Source organism: Astatotilapia calliptera, chromosome 18 (assembly GCF_964374335.1).
Source record: "Astatotilapia calliptera chromosome 18, fAstCal68.1, whole genome shotgun sequence".
In the NCBI taxonomy this organism is placed as follows: Eukaryota; Metazoa; Chordata; class Actinopteri; order Cichliformes; family Cichlidae; genus Astatotilapia; species Astatotilapia calliptera.
The window spans coordinates 36,807,627-36,823,478 of NC_137439.1; the positions used below are offsets into that span (position 1 = coordinate 36,807,627).

The window sequence follows — 15,852 nt, forward strand, 5'->3', positions numbered from 1 at the left end:
AGAAAGACAGTGGCAGAAATCATGTGGTTAGAAAGCACCAATATCACGGAAGATTAAAGGATCACTAAAGCTGTTGTTGTCTCCTGATTGAACCTCTGGCACGACTCAGAACATCTTTAATAATACAAGTAAGATGAAACTTACTGTAGCCAGATGGTGCTGGAGGTCCCTGTTCCTCCACATCATTGTGACTAAACACACGAGTGATGACGTCAGCTGGTCTGTAGACCATAATGTCCACTGGTGCTGGTCTGGCGGTCTGGATCTCCCACACCACTTCCTCCTCCTCTTCTTCCTGCAGCTGGACATCTGGGTGGTCGTGCAGGTCGTGATGGACAGATGCTGACCCTCTGCTGTGGTTCATCGAGATACTCTGATCCCCTCTGACATCCACGTTTACGTCATTATAGGTGAGGTTAAGATTGGAGTGGCGTGAGGCCGCGGCAGCTGCTTGAGACTTGAGTGGGATGGTATACTCGTAGGTGATGTGGGGGAGTTTCCCATTCAAGTTGTAGTACTGAAATGACACGCAGCCTTGTTACAGTCAAACTAACAAACACGTGTGTGTGTGTGTGTGTGTGTGTGTGTGTGTGTGTGTGTGTGTGTGTGTGTGTGTGTGTGTGTGTGTGTGTTCCTGTACTACCATAACATTAAGACCCTGCAGAGTGGGTCCCTGGGCAATGATGTATTCCAACCCATCAGACAACACGACGCTTGGACGTCGGTACTTGAACACTGTTCCTGCCACGTGGAAATTCTGAGGATTGTCAAACACAGTGTTCCCATTGAAGAAGAAATATCCCGCTTCATCTGACAGAGCTAGAAAGAAGGGAAAACGTCAGGTAGGAGGGCTAAAAAGTCCTTTTCAAATGTCAGAGCTTCAGTGTGTACATGTGTGTCTTTGTAAATCCAGGCCAATGGTACTGAGCATGTACCAAAACGGGACAGTGTTTTCCTACATGTTGTCCCCGAGCCAAGGGGCCAAACCTACAGCGGGTAGAAGCACTGAGCAAAGGTTGTGCTGGTGCAACCACAATAAGCAGCACCACACTGGCACACAATATCATTCAGATTGTCTACATTCCCATCTAGGCCGTGGTAGTCTAAGGGCTTGAGGAGATGGGACTTGTTTGTTAGTTGTTGAAGAGCTCTCATCTGAAACGCATGTTTCTAACAGCTGACGGGGCTCCCTGACCACATATATCTCACATCTACCTTCAAAGTGACAACTGTGCTCTACTGAGAGACGCACACGAGACAACCTAGCACTATTTTATCATCAGGCGCTTAAAGATTCAAGTCACATATCTGTGGACTTAAATCTCGCTGAACACAGAGCAGTGAAGTACAACTCATAATTCAAAGCATATATTAGACACATGGAAACAGGAAGTACTTGTGATTGGCTGTTGATGAGGAGATGCTGTGTCCTTTGTGAAAAAAAACTCCGCCTACTCTGCAGTTGTTCCCAGACACGTTTTATTTCCACGCTGATGTCAGCTTTAACTGACACAGTAAAATCCCAACTGGGATGTTGGTGACGAACACATGACAAACTGATGGGAGCCACTTGAGGCCAGGGACGTCCCATCAGTTGGTAGGACTGAAGACGCCTTTCAGATGAGACGTGAATGACTTTAGGAACCTAGATAGGTGGTTCAGATCTGCATGTTCTTACTCTCAAATACCTCGAGACAGGAGGAAAATTCACAGAACCCAAAAAAGACGGTCCTGGTGTCAAACTGGACTTCTTTAACTTAAAACTAGTGAAAATGACCAAGTCTTAGCTGGAGACTAAAACGCTCATCACCACTGAAATGTGATGACATTTGCTTCCTGTGCAGGTCTGGGATCTGTAGTGAAATTACAGAATGAACAGCTGAGTGTTGGAAGCCATGCAGAATGCACCTCAACACAGAGTCATCATTTTCTAACATAGCAGTACCCAGAGTTTAGCTACTAATCCTGTTCTCTTCCTTTAAAAAGTTACTTAGGCGTTGGATTAGTTTGCTTACTGTAATACACTAATCATATATATTTCAAACAGGTTTGAAATCCTCCCGACCAAGCGATTGATGATCGGGAGCTGGTCGTGAGGTGTTAATCGCGTCTCGTTGTGCACTGCGGTCAAGTGAGCCCTCACTTACGAAGTCACAGTCAAGCTAGCCGCACCGCCAGCCGCACCGAAAATGTGGTTGCACTACTCTTACGTATATTACGGTATGGGTGAAGCCCGGCTTAGAAACGCAGTCTATTGTGTCCTGACACTATTTTACTTCACAATCCACTCCCAGTTTTAGTGTATCTCCACTTTTCCCCTGTGATCCACAGCCCAAATTACTGTATGATTCAGAGAAAATTAACAATAAAATTTACCCAATTTACTCTACTGTACTTTTAATCTCCTCATCTTTAACCTCAGATTACAGAAAAACTATAAGAGGTGACGCAGATATTTCACTGGATTATGACTCTGGGTGACCCCCACTCTTCACCCTGTCATCCACAGCCAAAATTACTGTACGGTTTTTGAGAAAATTGATAGTAAAATCTTCCCATTTTGCTTTACTGTACTCTATATAGCCTCATCTTTGACCTCAGATTACAGGAAAACTGTAAGAGGTGACGCAGATATTTCACTGGATTATGACTCTAAGTTGTCGCCACTCTTCACCCTGTGATCCACAGCAAGAATTACTGTACGGTTTTTGAGAAAATTGATAGTAAACTTTGCACAATTTACTCTACTGTACTCTATATATTCTCATCTTTGAGCTCAGATTACAGAAAAACTATAAGAGGTGACGCAGATATTTCACTGGATTATGACTCTGGGTGACCCCCACTCTGCACCCTGTCATCCACAGCCAAATATACTGTACGGTTTCTGAGATTGCTGTGTTGACAGAGTATGATAAAGGCTAAGAAAATATACTGCCTAAAATAATATCAAATTTATACAACAAATTACAAAATTGCCACATCTGCTGTTATTGCCATGTGTTAGAGCATTTTTCAGTCATAGAAAATACATATCATTGAAATATCATCAGTAAAAGAAATACTCCCACTATGTAAAACATGTTTTTAAATTCAGTTAATAAATATTGTATCAAGTCTGTACAGATGTTTAAAGACATAATGCAAAGCATGTTTGTTTCTTATTGCTTACAAATGTGTTTGTCTTTAACATAATTTACATTTCATTTATACAGTTTCACAGACGAAACAATAAAAGAGGTTTCCTGAACTGTTCTTCATGGCCCAAATTTTGAATCCTTTTGAGAGTGATGCATTATCCATGATGGTGGGAAATTTGTTCATTGATCTCTGACCCTCACTGACTATGACGCCTCCTAATTCTGCTTCCAGCCTTGCTGATTAATTTGTTCTTCCTTTTGGCATCCCTGTCACTGATGCTGTCACCAGTTGTACACAACATCTGTTTGTCCACCAGTCTAATCCGTAATTCAGGTGAACCCAGAATTACATGTATCTTTGTAATGTTTCAAAAAATATACACTATATGTTGATGGGCATTGTCACACTTTTCTTTCCTTTATAAGTAAGAATCTCTATGGTTTTAATGACAATTCATATACAGATTGTGGAGGACATTTAATTCAACACTCTAAAAAGTTCCTCATCAGCAGACTATAGTACAATTTCAGCCCACCGTTAATAAACCCATCCAATGCAGGGTTATCAGAGAAATTATGCAAATGTTATGTTTTCATGTACTGGTAATCTATTTATCATTTATCATGATTCCTGCTCTGATGATTACTTTCTTCTACTTCTGTAATTTTAATAGTTAAAGGATGTTGAACATTAAGCTCCAAACAGGATGAATGAGGAAGACCACAGAGGAGAATCATGGCTGTAGCAAAAGAATACATGCAGCTGTTTTTTTTTCATGGTGGAGGAGCAACTTCTGATACTATCTTAAAGAAAAAACACATCAAATTGAAGAGTAGAAATAATGACAACAATATGTCTACATTTTTTTATTAATTTCTTAAAGTAAATGCAGTCTTGTCATGGTCAGAGTTGCCCACTCATATTTAACTAATTCAAATACAATTACTGCATATGGGAAGATTTTACTATAAATTTTCTCAAAAACCGTACAGTAATTTTTGCTGTGGATGACAGGGTGAAGAGTGGCGACAACCTAGAGTCATAATCCAGTGAAATATCTGTGTCACCTCTTACAGTTTTCCTGTAATCTGAGCTCAAAGATGAGAATATATAGAGTACAGTAGAGTAAATTGTGCAAAGTTTACTATCAATTTTCTCAAAAACCGTACAGTAATATTGGCTGTGGATCACAGGGTGCAGAGTGGGGGTCACCCAGAGTCATAATCCAGTGAAATATCTGCGTCACCTCTTATAGTTTTCCTGTAATCTGAGGTCACAGATGAGGAAATTAAAAGTACAGTGGAGTAAATTGTGCAAAGTTTACTATCAATTTTCTCAAAAACCGTACAGTAATTTTGGCTGTGGATCACAGGGGGAAAAGTGGAGATAAACCAAAACTGGGAGTGGATTGTGAAGTAATGTAGTGTCAGGACAGAAAACACTGCGTTTCTAAGCCAGTCGGCACCGATACCGTAATATGCGTAAGAGTAATGCAACCACATTTTCGGTGCGGCTGGCGGTGCGGCTAGCTTGACTGTGACTTCGTAAGTGAGGGCTCACTTGACCGCAGTGATCCGGGGGATAGCGCCTCGTCATCCCCCGGGGATGACGCGGAGATTTCTTCGGAGGAGGAAATGGAGGAGCAGGAGTCCGGTTCCGACTCATATGGATCAGAGTCTGAAAATGAGAGCGGAGAGATGGAGGAAGAATCGGCAGGGTGGGTTTCCAAAAATGGAACAAAGTGGTCTCCGACAAACGCTGAGACGCTCCGCTACGTTCCAGCGGCCACGGGACACACCGGACCTACTTTTTATGCCATCGCCCGGATCAGTGACCTACAATCCAGTTTTTCTCTTTTCGTCACCGATGAAATTATCCTGCATATCGTCTCAATGACCAATCTCCAGGGGAGACGTGCTATCGCTGACTGGAAAGACGTGGACAGCGATGAACTGCGTGCGTATGTGGGGCTACTAATTCTGGCCGGTGTTTACCGTTCCCGAAACGAATCAACACTCAGTCTCTGGAGTGAGAAATCCGGCCGGGTGGTTTTTCGGGCTACCATGTCCGAGAAAAGGTTTCGCTACATTACCAGGGCTCTGCGATTCGACGACAGACTTGCGAGACCAAGACACCGTGATGACAAACTGGGTCCATTTCGCAAAATCTGGGATATTTGGACCTATCGCCTCCAGATGATGTTCTGGCCAAACAAGGAAATTTGTGTGGATGAACAACTTGTCCCTTTCAAAGGGAGGTGCGCCTTCAGGCAGTATATGCCCAAAAAGCCAGCAAAGTATGGTCTGAAGGTATGGGCGGTCTGCGATGTAGAGACGTCTTATGCCTGGAAACTACAGCTCTACACGGGAAAAGCAGCCGGTGGGCGCGCTGAGATCAACCAGAGGATGCGAGTGGTTCTGGAGCTGACAGAGGGGCTCCAGGGACACAGCGTCACCTGTGACAATTTTTTTATGTCCTTCCCTCTGTCAGAGGAGCTGCTCAGGCGAAAAAATACCCTGGTTGGCACCATTAGGAAGAACAAGCCCGAGCTTCCGCCACAACTGCTGCAGACAAGGGGGAGAGGAGTGTTTTCCTCCGTCTTTGCTTTCACTAGGACGCACACGGCCGTGTCATACGTCCCCCGCCGCGGCAGAAATGTCCTCCTGATGAGCTCCAAACACCGCACTCCAGGAGTCTGCGACGAGCCGAAGAGAAGGCCACACATAATAAAGGATTATAACAAATCCAAGGGAGGTGTGGACAAACTCGATCAGGTAGGTGTCATTACGCATCAGTTGCGCACGAATTTATTCATTCTTGCTCATATATTCTTGTGTAAAATATACGTAGGTTTAATGGGTTTTTTTTGTGTGTGTGTTTTGTTTTTTTATTAGGCTGTTGCCACCTACACCTGTAGGAGGCGAACGAGGCGGTGGCCGTTAGCCCTTTTCCACCATCTGATTGACATTTCGCTCTATAATGGTTACGTCCTGTGGACCGCGGTTCAACCAGCCTGGCAGCAAAGCAAAGCTTACAGAAGGAGGCTCTACATCGAGGAGGTTGGAGAAACCTTAGTTCAACCGCACATTGCCAAGAGAGAGCGACTTCCCCGCTCTTCCCACACAGCAGAGCATGTGAAACAGGTGCAGGGTGCTGCTGCAGATCCCTCTCCAGGCCCCTCTGCAGCCATCAGATCTAAGGTGAGGAAGCAATGTGACCTTTGCACAGGAAGAAGGAGGGTCTTTACCGTCTGCTGCAAATGTGGGAAGGGCGCATGCAAGGAGCACAGCCTGACCATCTGCAGCAACTGCTCCACCTGTACAGGACTGCCCCCCCCCCCACCCCCAGCCCCCATCTCTCATACCTTTCCCCATTCCAAACAGCACATGTTCATTGTTCTAAAGTTCTAAAAATAAATGTTTTGTGGTTCAAAGTAATCTTGTATTTTTATTTTCATATTTTTTTATTTTATTTTAGAACACAACAAGGTAATAGTATTTAGTGGTAATAAGCAATAAGTAAATAATAAGTGCCAATAAGCAGTTAACATAATCAAAAAGTGAAAACATGATCACCAATATATTACATTTACTGTGCTCCTAGAAAAAATAGTAATTGATCAGAATGAATGTTGGTGCCAGTCTTTGGTCCATCTAAGGGCCTAATTATAATAACAAACTAATATTACTTCAAATGTTTTTTTTTGAAAATATTTAGTTTTTTTGTTTTTTGGGGCTAAAAAAACAGTGCGCTCATGTAATAAAACTGGGATTTAAAGGGTTAAAACAACGAAAATATAATTAAAACTTTATATGAATATTTCAGGGAGAAGTAGTTTTAAAAGACTGACCAATTTAAAGTGGAAAAAAATATGAATATATAATCTTTTTATTGCATTTTTTGGGGCGGGACCATTTTTGGTCCTTAGGGCCTTTACAGGATGCATTTTTTTAAATCTGCTCCTGCAAAAAAAATAAAAGTGGATCAAAATGAATGTTGGTGCCAATCTTTGGTCCAGCTAAAGGCCTAATTATAATAACAAACTAATATTACTTCAAATGGTTTTTTTTGAAAATATTTAGTTTTTTTGTTTTTTGGGGCTAAAAAAACAGTGCGCTCATGTAATAAAACTGGGATTTAAAGGGTTAAAACAACGAAAATATAATTAAAACTTTATATGAATATTTCAGGGAGAAGTAGTTTTAAAAGACTGACCAATTTAAAGTGGAAAAAAATATGAATATATAATCTTTTTATTGCATTTTTTGGGGCGGGACCATTTTTGGTCCTTAGGGCCTTTAGAGGGTGCATTTTTTTAAATCTGCTCCTGCAAAAAAAATAAAAGTGGATCAAAATGAATGTTGGTGCCAATCTTTGGTCCATCTAAAGGCCTAATTATAATAACAAACTAATATTACTTCAAATGGGTTTTTTTGAAAATATTTAGTTTTTTTGTTTTTTGGGGCTAAAAAAACAGTGCGCTCATGTAATAAAACTGGGATTTAAAGGGTTAAAACAACGAAAATATAATTAAAACTTTATATGAATATTTCAGGGAGAAGTAGTTTTAAAAGACTGACCAATTTAAAGTGGAAAAAAATATGAATATATAATCTTTTTATTGCATTTTTTGGGGCGGGACCATTTTTGGTCCTTAGGGCCTTTACAGGATGCATTTTTTTTAAATCTGCTCCTGCAAAAAAAATAAAAGTGGATCAAAATGAATGTTGGTGCCAATCTTTGGTCCATCTAAAGGCCTAATTATAATAACAAACTAATATTACTTCAAATGGGTTTTTTTGAAAATATTTAGTTTTTTTGTTTTTTGGGGCTAAAAAAACAGTGCGCTCATGTAATAAAACTGGGATTTAAAGGGTTAAAACAACGAAAATATAATTAAAACTTTATATGAATATTTCAGGGAGAAGTAGTTTTAAAAGACTGACCAATTTAAAGTGGAAAAAAATATGAATATATAATCTTTTTATTGCATTTTTTGGGGCGGGACCATTTTTGGTCCTTAGGGCCTTTAGAGGGTGCATTTTTTTTAAATCTGCGCCTGCAAAAAAAATAAAAGTGGATCAAAATGAATGTTGGTGCCAATCTTTGGTCCATCTAAAGGCCTAATTATAATAACAAACTAATATTACTTCAAATGTTTTTTTTTGAAAATATTTAGTTTTTTTGTTTTTTGGGGCTAAAAAAACAGTGCACTCATGTAATAAAACTGGGATTTAAAGGGTTAATAACCCCTGTTAGGCCCTTAAAAAATGCACCCTCTAAAGGCCCTAGGGACCAAAAATGGTCCCACCCCTAAAGGTGCAATAAAAAGATTAAATATTCATTTTTTTCCCACTTTAAATTGGTCAGTCTTTTAAAACTACTTCTCCCTGAAATATTCATATAAAGTTTTAATTATATTTTCGTTGTTTTAACCCTTTAAATCCCAGTTTTATTACATGAGCGCACTGTTTTTTTAGCCCCAAAAAACAAAAAAACTAAATATTTTCAAAAAAACCCATTTGAAGTAATATTAGTTTGTTATTATAATTAGGCCTTTAGCTGGACCAAAGATTGGCACCAACATTCATTCTGATCAATTACTATTTTTTTTGCAGGAGCAGATTTGAAAAAATGCATCCTCTAAAGGCCCTAAGGACCAAAAATGGTCCCGCCCCAAAAACTGCAATAAAAAGATTATATATTCATATTTTTTTCCACTTTAAATTGGTCAGTCTTTTAAAACTACTTCTCCCTGAAATATTCATATAAAGTTTTAATTATATTTTCGTTGTTTTAACCCTTTAAATCCCAGTTTTATTACATGAGCGCACTGTTTTTTTAGCCCCAAAAAACAAAAAAACTAAATATTTTCAAAAAAAAACATTTGAAGTAATATTAGTTTGTTATTATAATTAGGCCTTTAGATGGACCAAAGATTGGCACCAACATTCATTTTGATCCACTTTTATTTTTTTTGCAGGAGCAGATTTAAAAAAATGCATCCTGTAAAGGCCCTAAGGACCAAAAATGGTCCCGCCCCAAAAAATGCAATAAAAAGATTATATATTCATATTTTTTTCCACTTTAAATTGGTCAGTCTTTTAAAACTACTTCTCCCTAAAATATTCATATAAAGTTTTAATTATATTTTCGTTGTTTTAACCCTTTAAATCCCAGTTTTATTACATGAGCGCACTGTTTTTTTAGCCCCAAAAAACAAAAAAACTAAATATTTTCAAAAAAAACCATTTGAAGTAATATTAGTTTGTTATTATAATTAGGCCTTTAGATGGACCAAAGATTGGCACCAACATTCATTTTGATCCACTTTTATTTTTTTTGCAGGAGCAGATTTAAAAAAATGCATCCTGTAAAGGCCCTAAGGACCAAAAATGGTCCCGCCCCAAAAAATGCAATAAAAAGATTATATATTCATATTTTTTTCCACTTTAAATTGGTCAGTCTTTTAAAACTACTTCTCCCTGAAATATTCATATAAAGTTTTAATTATATTTTCGTTGTTTTAATTTCTGAGGAATTCTACAGTAAATCTGGGTGAAACCTGGCACACAGGTACAGTAGGTGTCCCAGAGGGGGGATGTGTTGAAAGTTGGACATCAACTACTCAGGATGATTTTTAATGAATTTCTGACATTTCCATAATTGTATTGACTGTATCGGGCTGCTACATTGTAATTTGTGCGCGCGCGGGTATAGTCTTTCAATCGGCACATAAAGCGAAAAGGCGCTACCGTAAAGACTGGTGTAAAAGCGCAAGGAAATTTATGCGGCGGATAGGAGGCGGCTGGCTTGACCGCGGCTCACAAATGACGGCTCACTTTACCGCGGTGTTATGCTGGGCAGACACTGTGCGATTTTTGGCCCATTTTGAGCCGATTTTTGAGTCGTGCGACCGTTTTGGCGATCGGCACGATTTTGGCCTTCATCGTGCGTCGTGCATCGTGTAGTATACGTGGGGTAACGAGAAGCGATTAACACCTCACGACCAGCTCCCAATCATCAATCGCTTGGTCGTGAGGGTGTCACCGCAGTTAGTCACACTGCGCACGCGCAAACACAAATGTCAGCGAAAAAGACGGCGCAGCACGGCAGTGCAGCGTGTGATCTGGACACAAGCGATGGAGGCACAACTTGTAGAACTTTGGCAAGCTCATCCGAGCCTTTTCCATGTGGCCTCACAAAATTATCACGACCACAACAACCGTGAAAATAGTTGGATCTACACTGCTGCTCAATCACAGCTGCCTGATCAATGTTTTTCATTAGCAATTTAGCAAAGTTGACAGAGAGGGAGAGCGAGCGACAGAATTTCTGTTATAACCTTCATTTTATGGACGCACAGTGTGAGCACTCAGGTCGCATCAGAGCATTGGGCCGTATAGTGTGAAACCCTGCATCATGACCTATGAACTTCTAACCCCTGCGAGTCAATCGTACAGTTTGAGCAGGAGCTGAATCACGCGACTGAAAAAATCGCAGTGTCTGCCCAGCATTACCCCACGTATACTACACGATGCACGACGCACGATGAAGGCCAAAATCGGGCCGATCGCCAAAACGGTCGCACGACTCAAAAATCGGCTCAAACTGGGCCAAAAATCGCACAGTGTAAGCCCAGCATAACATTTGCAGCATGCGTGCTTGTTGTTTTTGTCTGCTTCCACTTGTCTTTGCACTAGGATGATGTCGGAGTAAATGTGCAGTCATATTTGTTGTGTTCCCACTAGTGCTGTCAGCGTTAATCTGAAATGACGTTAACGCCACAACACGGCAAATCTCCGTTAACGAGCTACCGCGGATCGCCCTGTGCGTGGGGCTGGACGGTGTCAAGACGAGCTAACTGCGCTAACACACTAGCTCCCACCCATGTAATTGAGCATTGCGTGGCACATGCAACACACTATTTTACTTTTGTCCATGACGCGCTTACCTTCAGGGTCATACGTCACATGAAGAACAAAATAGTTCCAAACGCCAGATCTGAATGAGGGTGGGGGAGGTTCAATTTGCCATGTTGCAACGAGCTTAGCTTCTGTCTTGCTAGCTTGTGCTGCGCTCAGTGGATCTGCGCTCGACAGTGCAGCCTAGGCGGAGTAGTCGAACGCAGATCCACTGAGCGCTCAACACAGACAGCATCGTCAGAAGAAAAGTTGATAAAATAAATTAAAAATTTTGTATTGTTTGATACATATGCGTACCGAACCGAAAGCACTGTATCGAACGGTTCAATATCGATACGAATATCGTTGCACCCCTGATATATATGCATATATTTGATGATATTGAACCATGGTCCCTCATGGTCCCTGATGATATTGACCTTAAAGAAGCTGTACGTTCTCACCCAGGATGTTCTCCGTCTTGTGCCTCTCTATGATCTGAATGTCTGAAGCTCCAGCTGGGATGTTGGTGATAAACACATAACCTGATGACAAAAACAAACTTGTCACTAAACTGCAACACAATTGGAAAGAAAAAACACTCCAAGAGTTTATCAGCAGGAACACATTTCTGTGAATACGAGGACTGAGTCTGGTGAGGACAGATCTCTGGCGAAGGCTAACCTATCTAAGTATGTTTTTAATGCACTGGTACTGCATCACACGATGGGATTACACCATGCGTCGACGTCTGCCTCCAACATCTTTGAAACATGGCTGTAGACAGTTGGACTCCTGATTAGATCCAGTCCGTTTGGATCCATCACTCCATAAGAGTTACGTTGCCTGCGATTTCCAGTCCAGTTCTAATGTGGCATACTTCAGCCTGTTCTCCCTCTTTCTGTTCCTTAACAGTGGCTTCTTGACAGCCGTCCTTCCATTCAGAGCACGTCTAATGAGGCTTCTGTGGAAAGTAAATGAATCAGCCGAAGGGTCAGATGCATTTCTCAGATCCTGTCAGGTCTTTGCTGGATATTTTCCTTATTACTGAAGGACATAACTGTTCATCTGCTGTAGAATTTCAGGTGTGCCACTTCTTTTGTCCTTAACTTCTCCTGTTTCTTCTGATGTTTTAAGAACGTACTTTACACCATGTTGCAATATGCCAAGTTTCATGGCAATATCTCTTTGGGAAGCCGTGTTGGTACAAAACCATGCTGTCAAACAACATTTTTCATTGGTCCAACTAAGAACAAACTGGTGTATGTGTTGCTAGCAATAAATTGCCTACAGATGCAATTTAAAATGTCTTCTTTGCTAAGTTTTCTGTTATGTGTAGAAACAGAATGATGTCAGGATCAATGTAAAGTTATTTAACTGACTGAAAAACATTCCCGTGTCCAAATAAAAACTCATAAATTCAAGAACATTAATGTTCAAGACCAATTTTTTAAAAAAAGATTACAAAGTCTGGCTCCTTGCAGGCAAAATCAAGGCATTAAAAAATATGTTGAAAAAGCTTCCCTCGCTTCGAGAGTCCTGCTGGCGGGCAGCCTGCTGGCGGGCAGCGTAGTAACAAACCAGCAGAAGGGGGTGAAGACATCATGGAGTCATCCACCCCGGTTTCAGGCTTCTATGACGACACATGTTTACAGGACACCGTGCAGTGGATTTCGCTGAGGTGGTTGTAAAGATAATGGTTTCCTTGAGCTGTCTGATGAGTGAAACAATCACTAAATGCTCGTCCTGTGCCAGTTAGATATGTTGAATGTGGTTATCTGTGTGTGTGTTACCTAACTGTGTGAGTGCCTTCCTGTAGGATCCAGAGATCCGCTGGCACGATGTCCCGTTTCCTCCGCACACACCACATCTGTCTACAGTCTTACTGCTGTACAGCTCCCCATCACACCCCACAGGCTGGAACAGAGGAGCAGACATAATACACATACATGTGACACTGTTTGTTCTTCAGAGACAACACTCATGCAGCTTTTTCTCACAACAACCAGAAACACCTGACTTGAATTTTTACTACCAGGAAATATATTCTTCCAAGCCACGTGATTGGGTGAAGGTGTTCACATGTTTTGCTCTTTAAAGCACACTTTTAAACACAGCCGAGTTCAACCACATGTCAGAGTGGGGAGGAAAGGTGACGTGGAGCCCAACAGGGCAGTCAGCTGCCCCACATCTGGGTTCAAGAAGAAAGGTCATGAATGTCAGCTCCTTTAGCTCCCCCCCTACTACAGCGACGGCAGAACATACAAAGAACTTCTTTATAGTGAAGTGAAACCATGTGTTGAAAGGTGAAGGCTGTTCCCAGCATGCCTCAGTACTGACAGCAGCTGCGTCCTCCTCTGCAGAGTTTACCCTCCTCTAACAGATACTCGAACCAAACAGCTCATATCATCTCAGACTGCCTGAGAAATCATGGCGGTAAATTAAAAGCATCATGCATGACGAGCACAATGAGTCTGACAGAGCAGCTGTGGGATGTAGTGGAACATCATGAAAATGCTGACCACAAAGCTGCAGCACCTGTGCCATCATGCCAAAGTATACGAAAAAGTCTGAGCGCCTTGTTGAATGAACACCACGGCGTACAAGCTAACGAAGCAGCTAATGAGTGTATTTTCTATGATGTTGAAAATATTTCATTAAGATTTTCTACAGTAAAAAAGCATCTGAACTTTTTCTGGTTGGTTACCTGACACATCCCCTCGATACACACTCCATGGTTTTTAGTATCCCGACAGGAGGTGCCATCGTGGGCAGGAACCAGCAGCTGTCGCTCACCACTGATGGTGGTACACTGCAGGTCACATGGTCTATTGGAGATGCTGATGTAATCGGCTACATGGGGAAGGACACATTTAAGAAAGCATTTCTTTAACAACATCAACAAATTGCACTGGCTACATCGTGTCAAATACACAATCTTCACATGTTGTATCTACTGTTGCATCGTCAAACGTAGATGATGAAAGTGAACTGACACATGAGGCTGACCTGGGTACAGGGGTATCCACTGATAGTATCTCCTTCCAAAGGCTTTAGAGTTGAACTGGGAACACTGGTGCTGCTTGAAGCTAACACTGGTGCTGGGACACGGCTACAAAACAAATACATACACAAAACGAACAAACACAGACAAAAGCTTCAATGCTTATTTCTACCGTTTCCTTATTGTAATCAATCAGTAAAGGATCAATATCATACCTGCTTTGAACAGAGCTGGTACTTCTTAGGGGAGCCAACACAACAGGAGCTGTTAACATTTTGAGTGGAGGACAGCCTGAGACAGACAGGAGTGTCAGGGTGCAGGATGATCAACACTTTTATTAATGACACCGTTCATCTAACTGCAGTGCTGCTGGCAGCTTGTGCTTTCACACCAAAGTATCAATTTGCCAACTGTGATGGCCAAACCCACGGCCACACTCGAAAGTCGGTAACTCTTGTATTTTCATTTCTTCATTTGAACACAAGAACACACTTTAGTTTCCAATAAGTTTATTGATTGGTTTGGATACATTCGCTCTTTTTGTAAGCGCGCACATTTAGGTTATGTATTCATACCAGTTCATTACTTTGTTTGACTAAGCTTTGTTTCTTTTACTTGCTGCTTACCTGCCATGATCCCTGAGAGTTACCAGACAAAAGGTGGAGGCCAGGGTTTAAAGCCCTTAAATACAAAGAGGGATAATTGGACCGCACCACCACTTCCTGCTGAAGGAGACAATGTTAAAAAAAAAGCTTTTGTATTTGATTACATATTTGAGTTTAGGGTTCAGTGATTTTGACGTTCTTCTTTGGTGTTGACTTTATAAACAAACCAGGCTGTACTGCATAATTTTTGTGGTTTATGATTGCGTTTTATTTAGTTACCCCTCGTGTGTCATGGTGGTCTGATCAGTCCTTATATAAACCCTTGTGTGTCATTTCCTGTTTAGGTCAGTTATGTTTGTTTGGGCTGAGTTTAGAGTTGTTTCTTTGACCTCTTTTATGAGCTCAACGTTTGTTATTTTTGTAAATATAATTTTTGGGGGTTAAATGGAAACCCTGGTTTTTCTAATAATTCCTGTGACCATCATAATTCCTGTGTCCATCACACCAACATACTGACAATAAATAAACTGTGTATAACTGAGTATCATGGATGATGTCACCAAGCTACCCACCAACAGTGTCCAGGTCTTACCTTAGATGGTAAGCTCTTAGAGATGACTGATTTTCTTGAATGGACATGCCTAATCCTGCACTTTCCTTCCACTGCCCACTAGCTACACCATGGTTACTGTGGCACAGTGGGTATCTTTATTTGCCTGCTAAATTCATCCGTTTTTCTTAATCGCTTTGGTCAAAATGAAGTGGAGCTGGAGCCTATCCCTGCACAGACAGGACACACCTGGGTTAACTCACCAATATATCACAGGGTGAAGACAAAGAGAGACACATAAATACTCCCACCCAGCAAAGGCCATTTTAGGATCATCACTTCATTCTGTTGTTCTCAGACTGAGTCACTGTAGGTGGGATGTTGCAGCTCTAACCCGACTGTTGTTCAGGTAAAATTCAAATGTGTTTTTTAAAATCATAATCATTAAAAAGGGATAAAACTTTTTCTTCAGATTCCAAAGTGGGCCATGGCAGAAGAAGCTCGACACCACTGTAGAAACCCAGCAAGCTTGTCTGCAGCCTGTGGGAACAGACCGAAGGAGAACATTTACAGCTCGTACTGGCCTCATTAAAACTTCCTTTCCTACAGCAGTAAGACGTAAACACAGTAAACTATTTAGCAGCCAAA

At 41.2% G+C, this 15,852-nt stretch overlaps 1 protein-coding gene across 3 annotated transcripts in view; it reads right to left on the reverse strand.

Moving 5' to 3' along the window:
• Window positions 1-15,852, reverse strand: part of LOC113010989 (ADAMTS-like protein 2) — a 46,917-nt gene that overhangs the window by 14,233 nt on the left and 16,832 nt on the right. For all 3 annotated transcript variants that reach the window (XM_026150337.2, XM_080292894.1, XM_026150339.2), the window contains 7 exons: window positions 14,265-14,340; window positions 14,055-14,157; window positions 13,753-13,898; window positions 12,839-12,962; window positions 11,510-11,590; window positions 644-819; window positions 145-517 (listed from right to left, as the gene is read on the reverse strand). In XM_026150337.2, coding sequence (XP_026006122.2) covers window positions 145-517; window positions 644-819; window positions 11,510-11,590; window positions 12,839-12,962; window positions 13,753-13,898; window positions 14,055-14,157; window positions 14,265-14,340 — 1,079 coding nt within the window. The remainder of the gene's footprint in view (window positions 1-144; window positions 518-643; window positions 820-11,509; window positions 11,591-12,838; window positions 12,963-13,752; window positions 13,899-14,054; window positions 14,158-14,264; window positions 14,341-15,852) is intronic.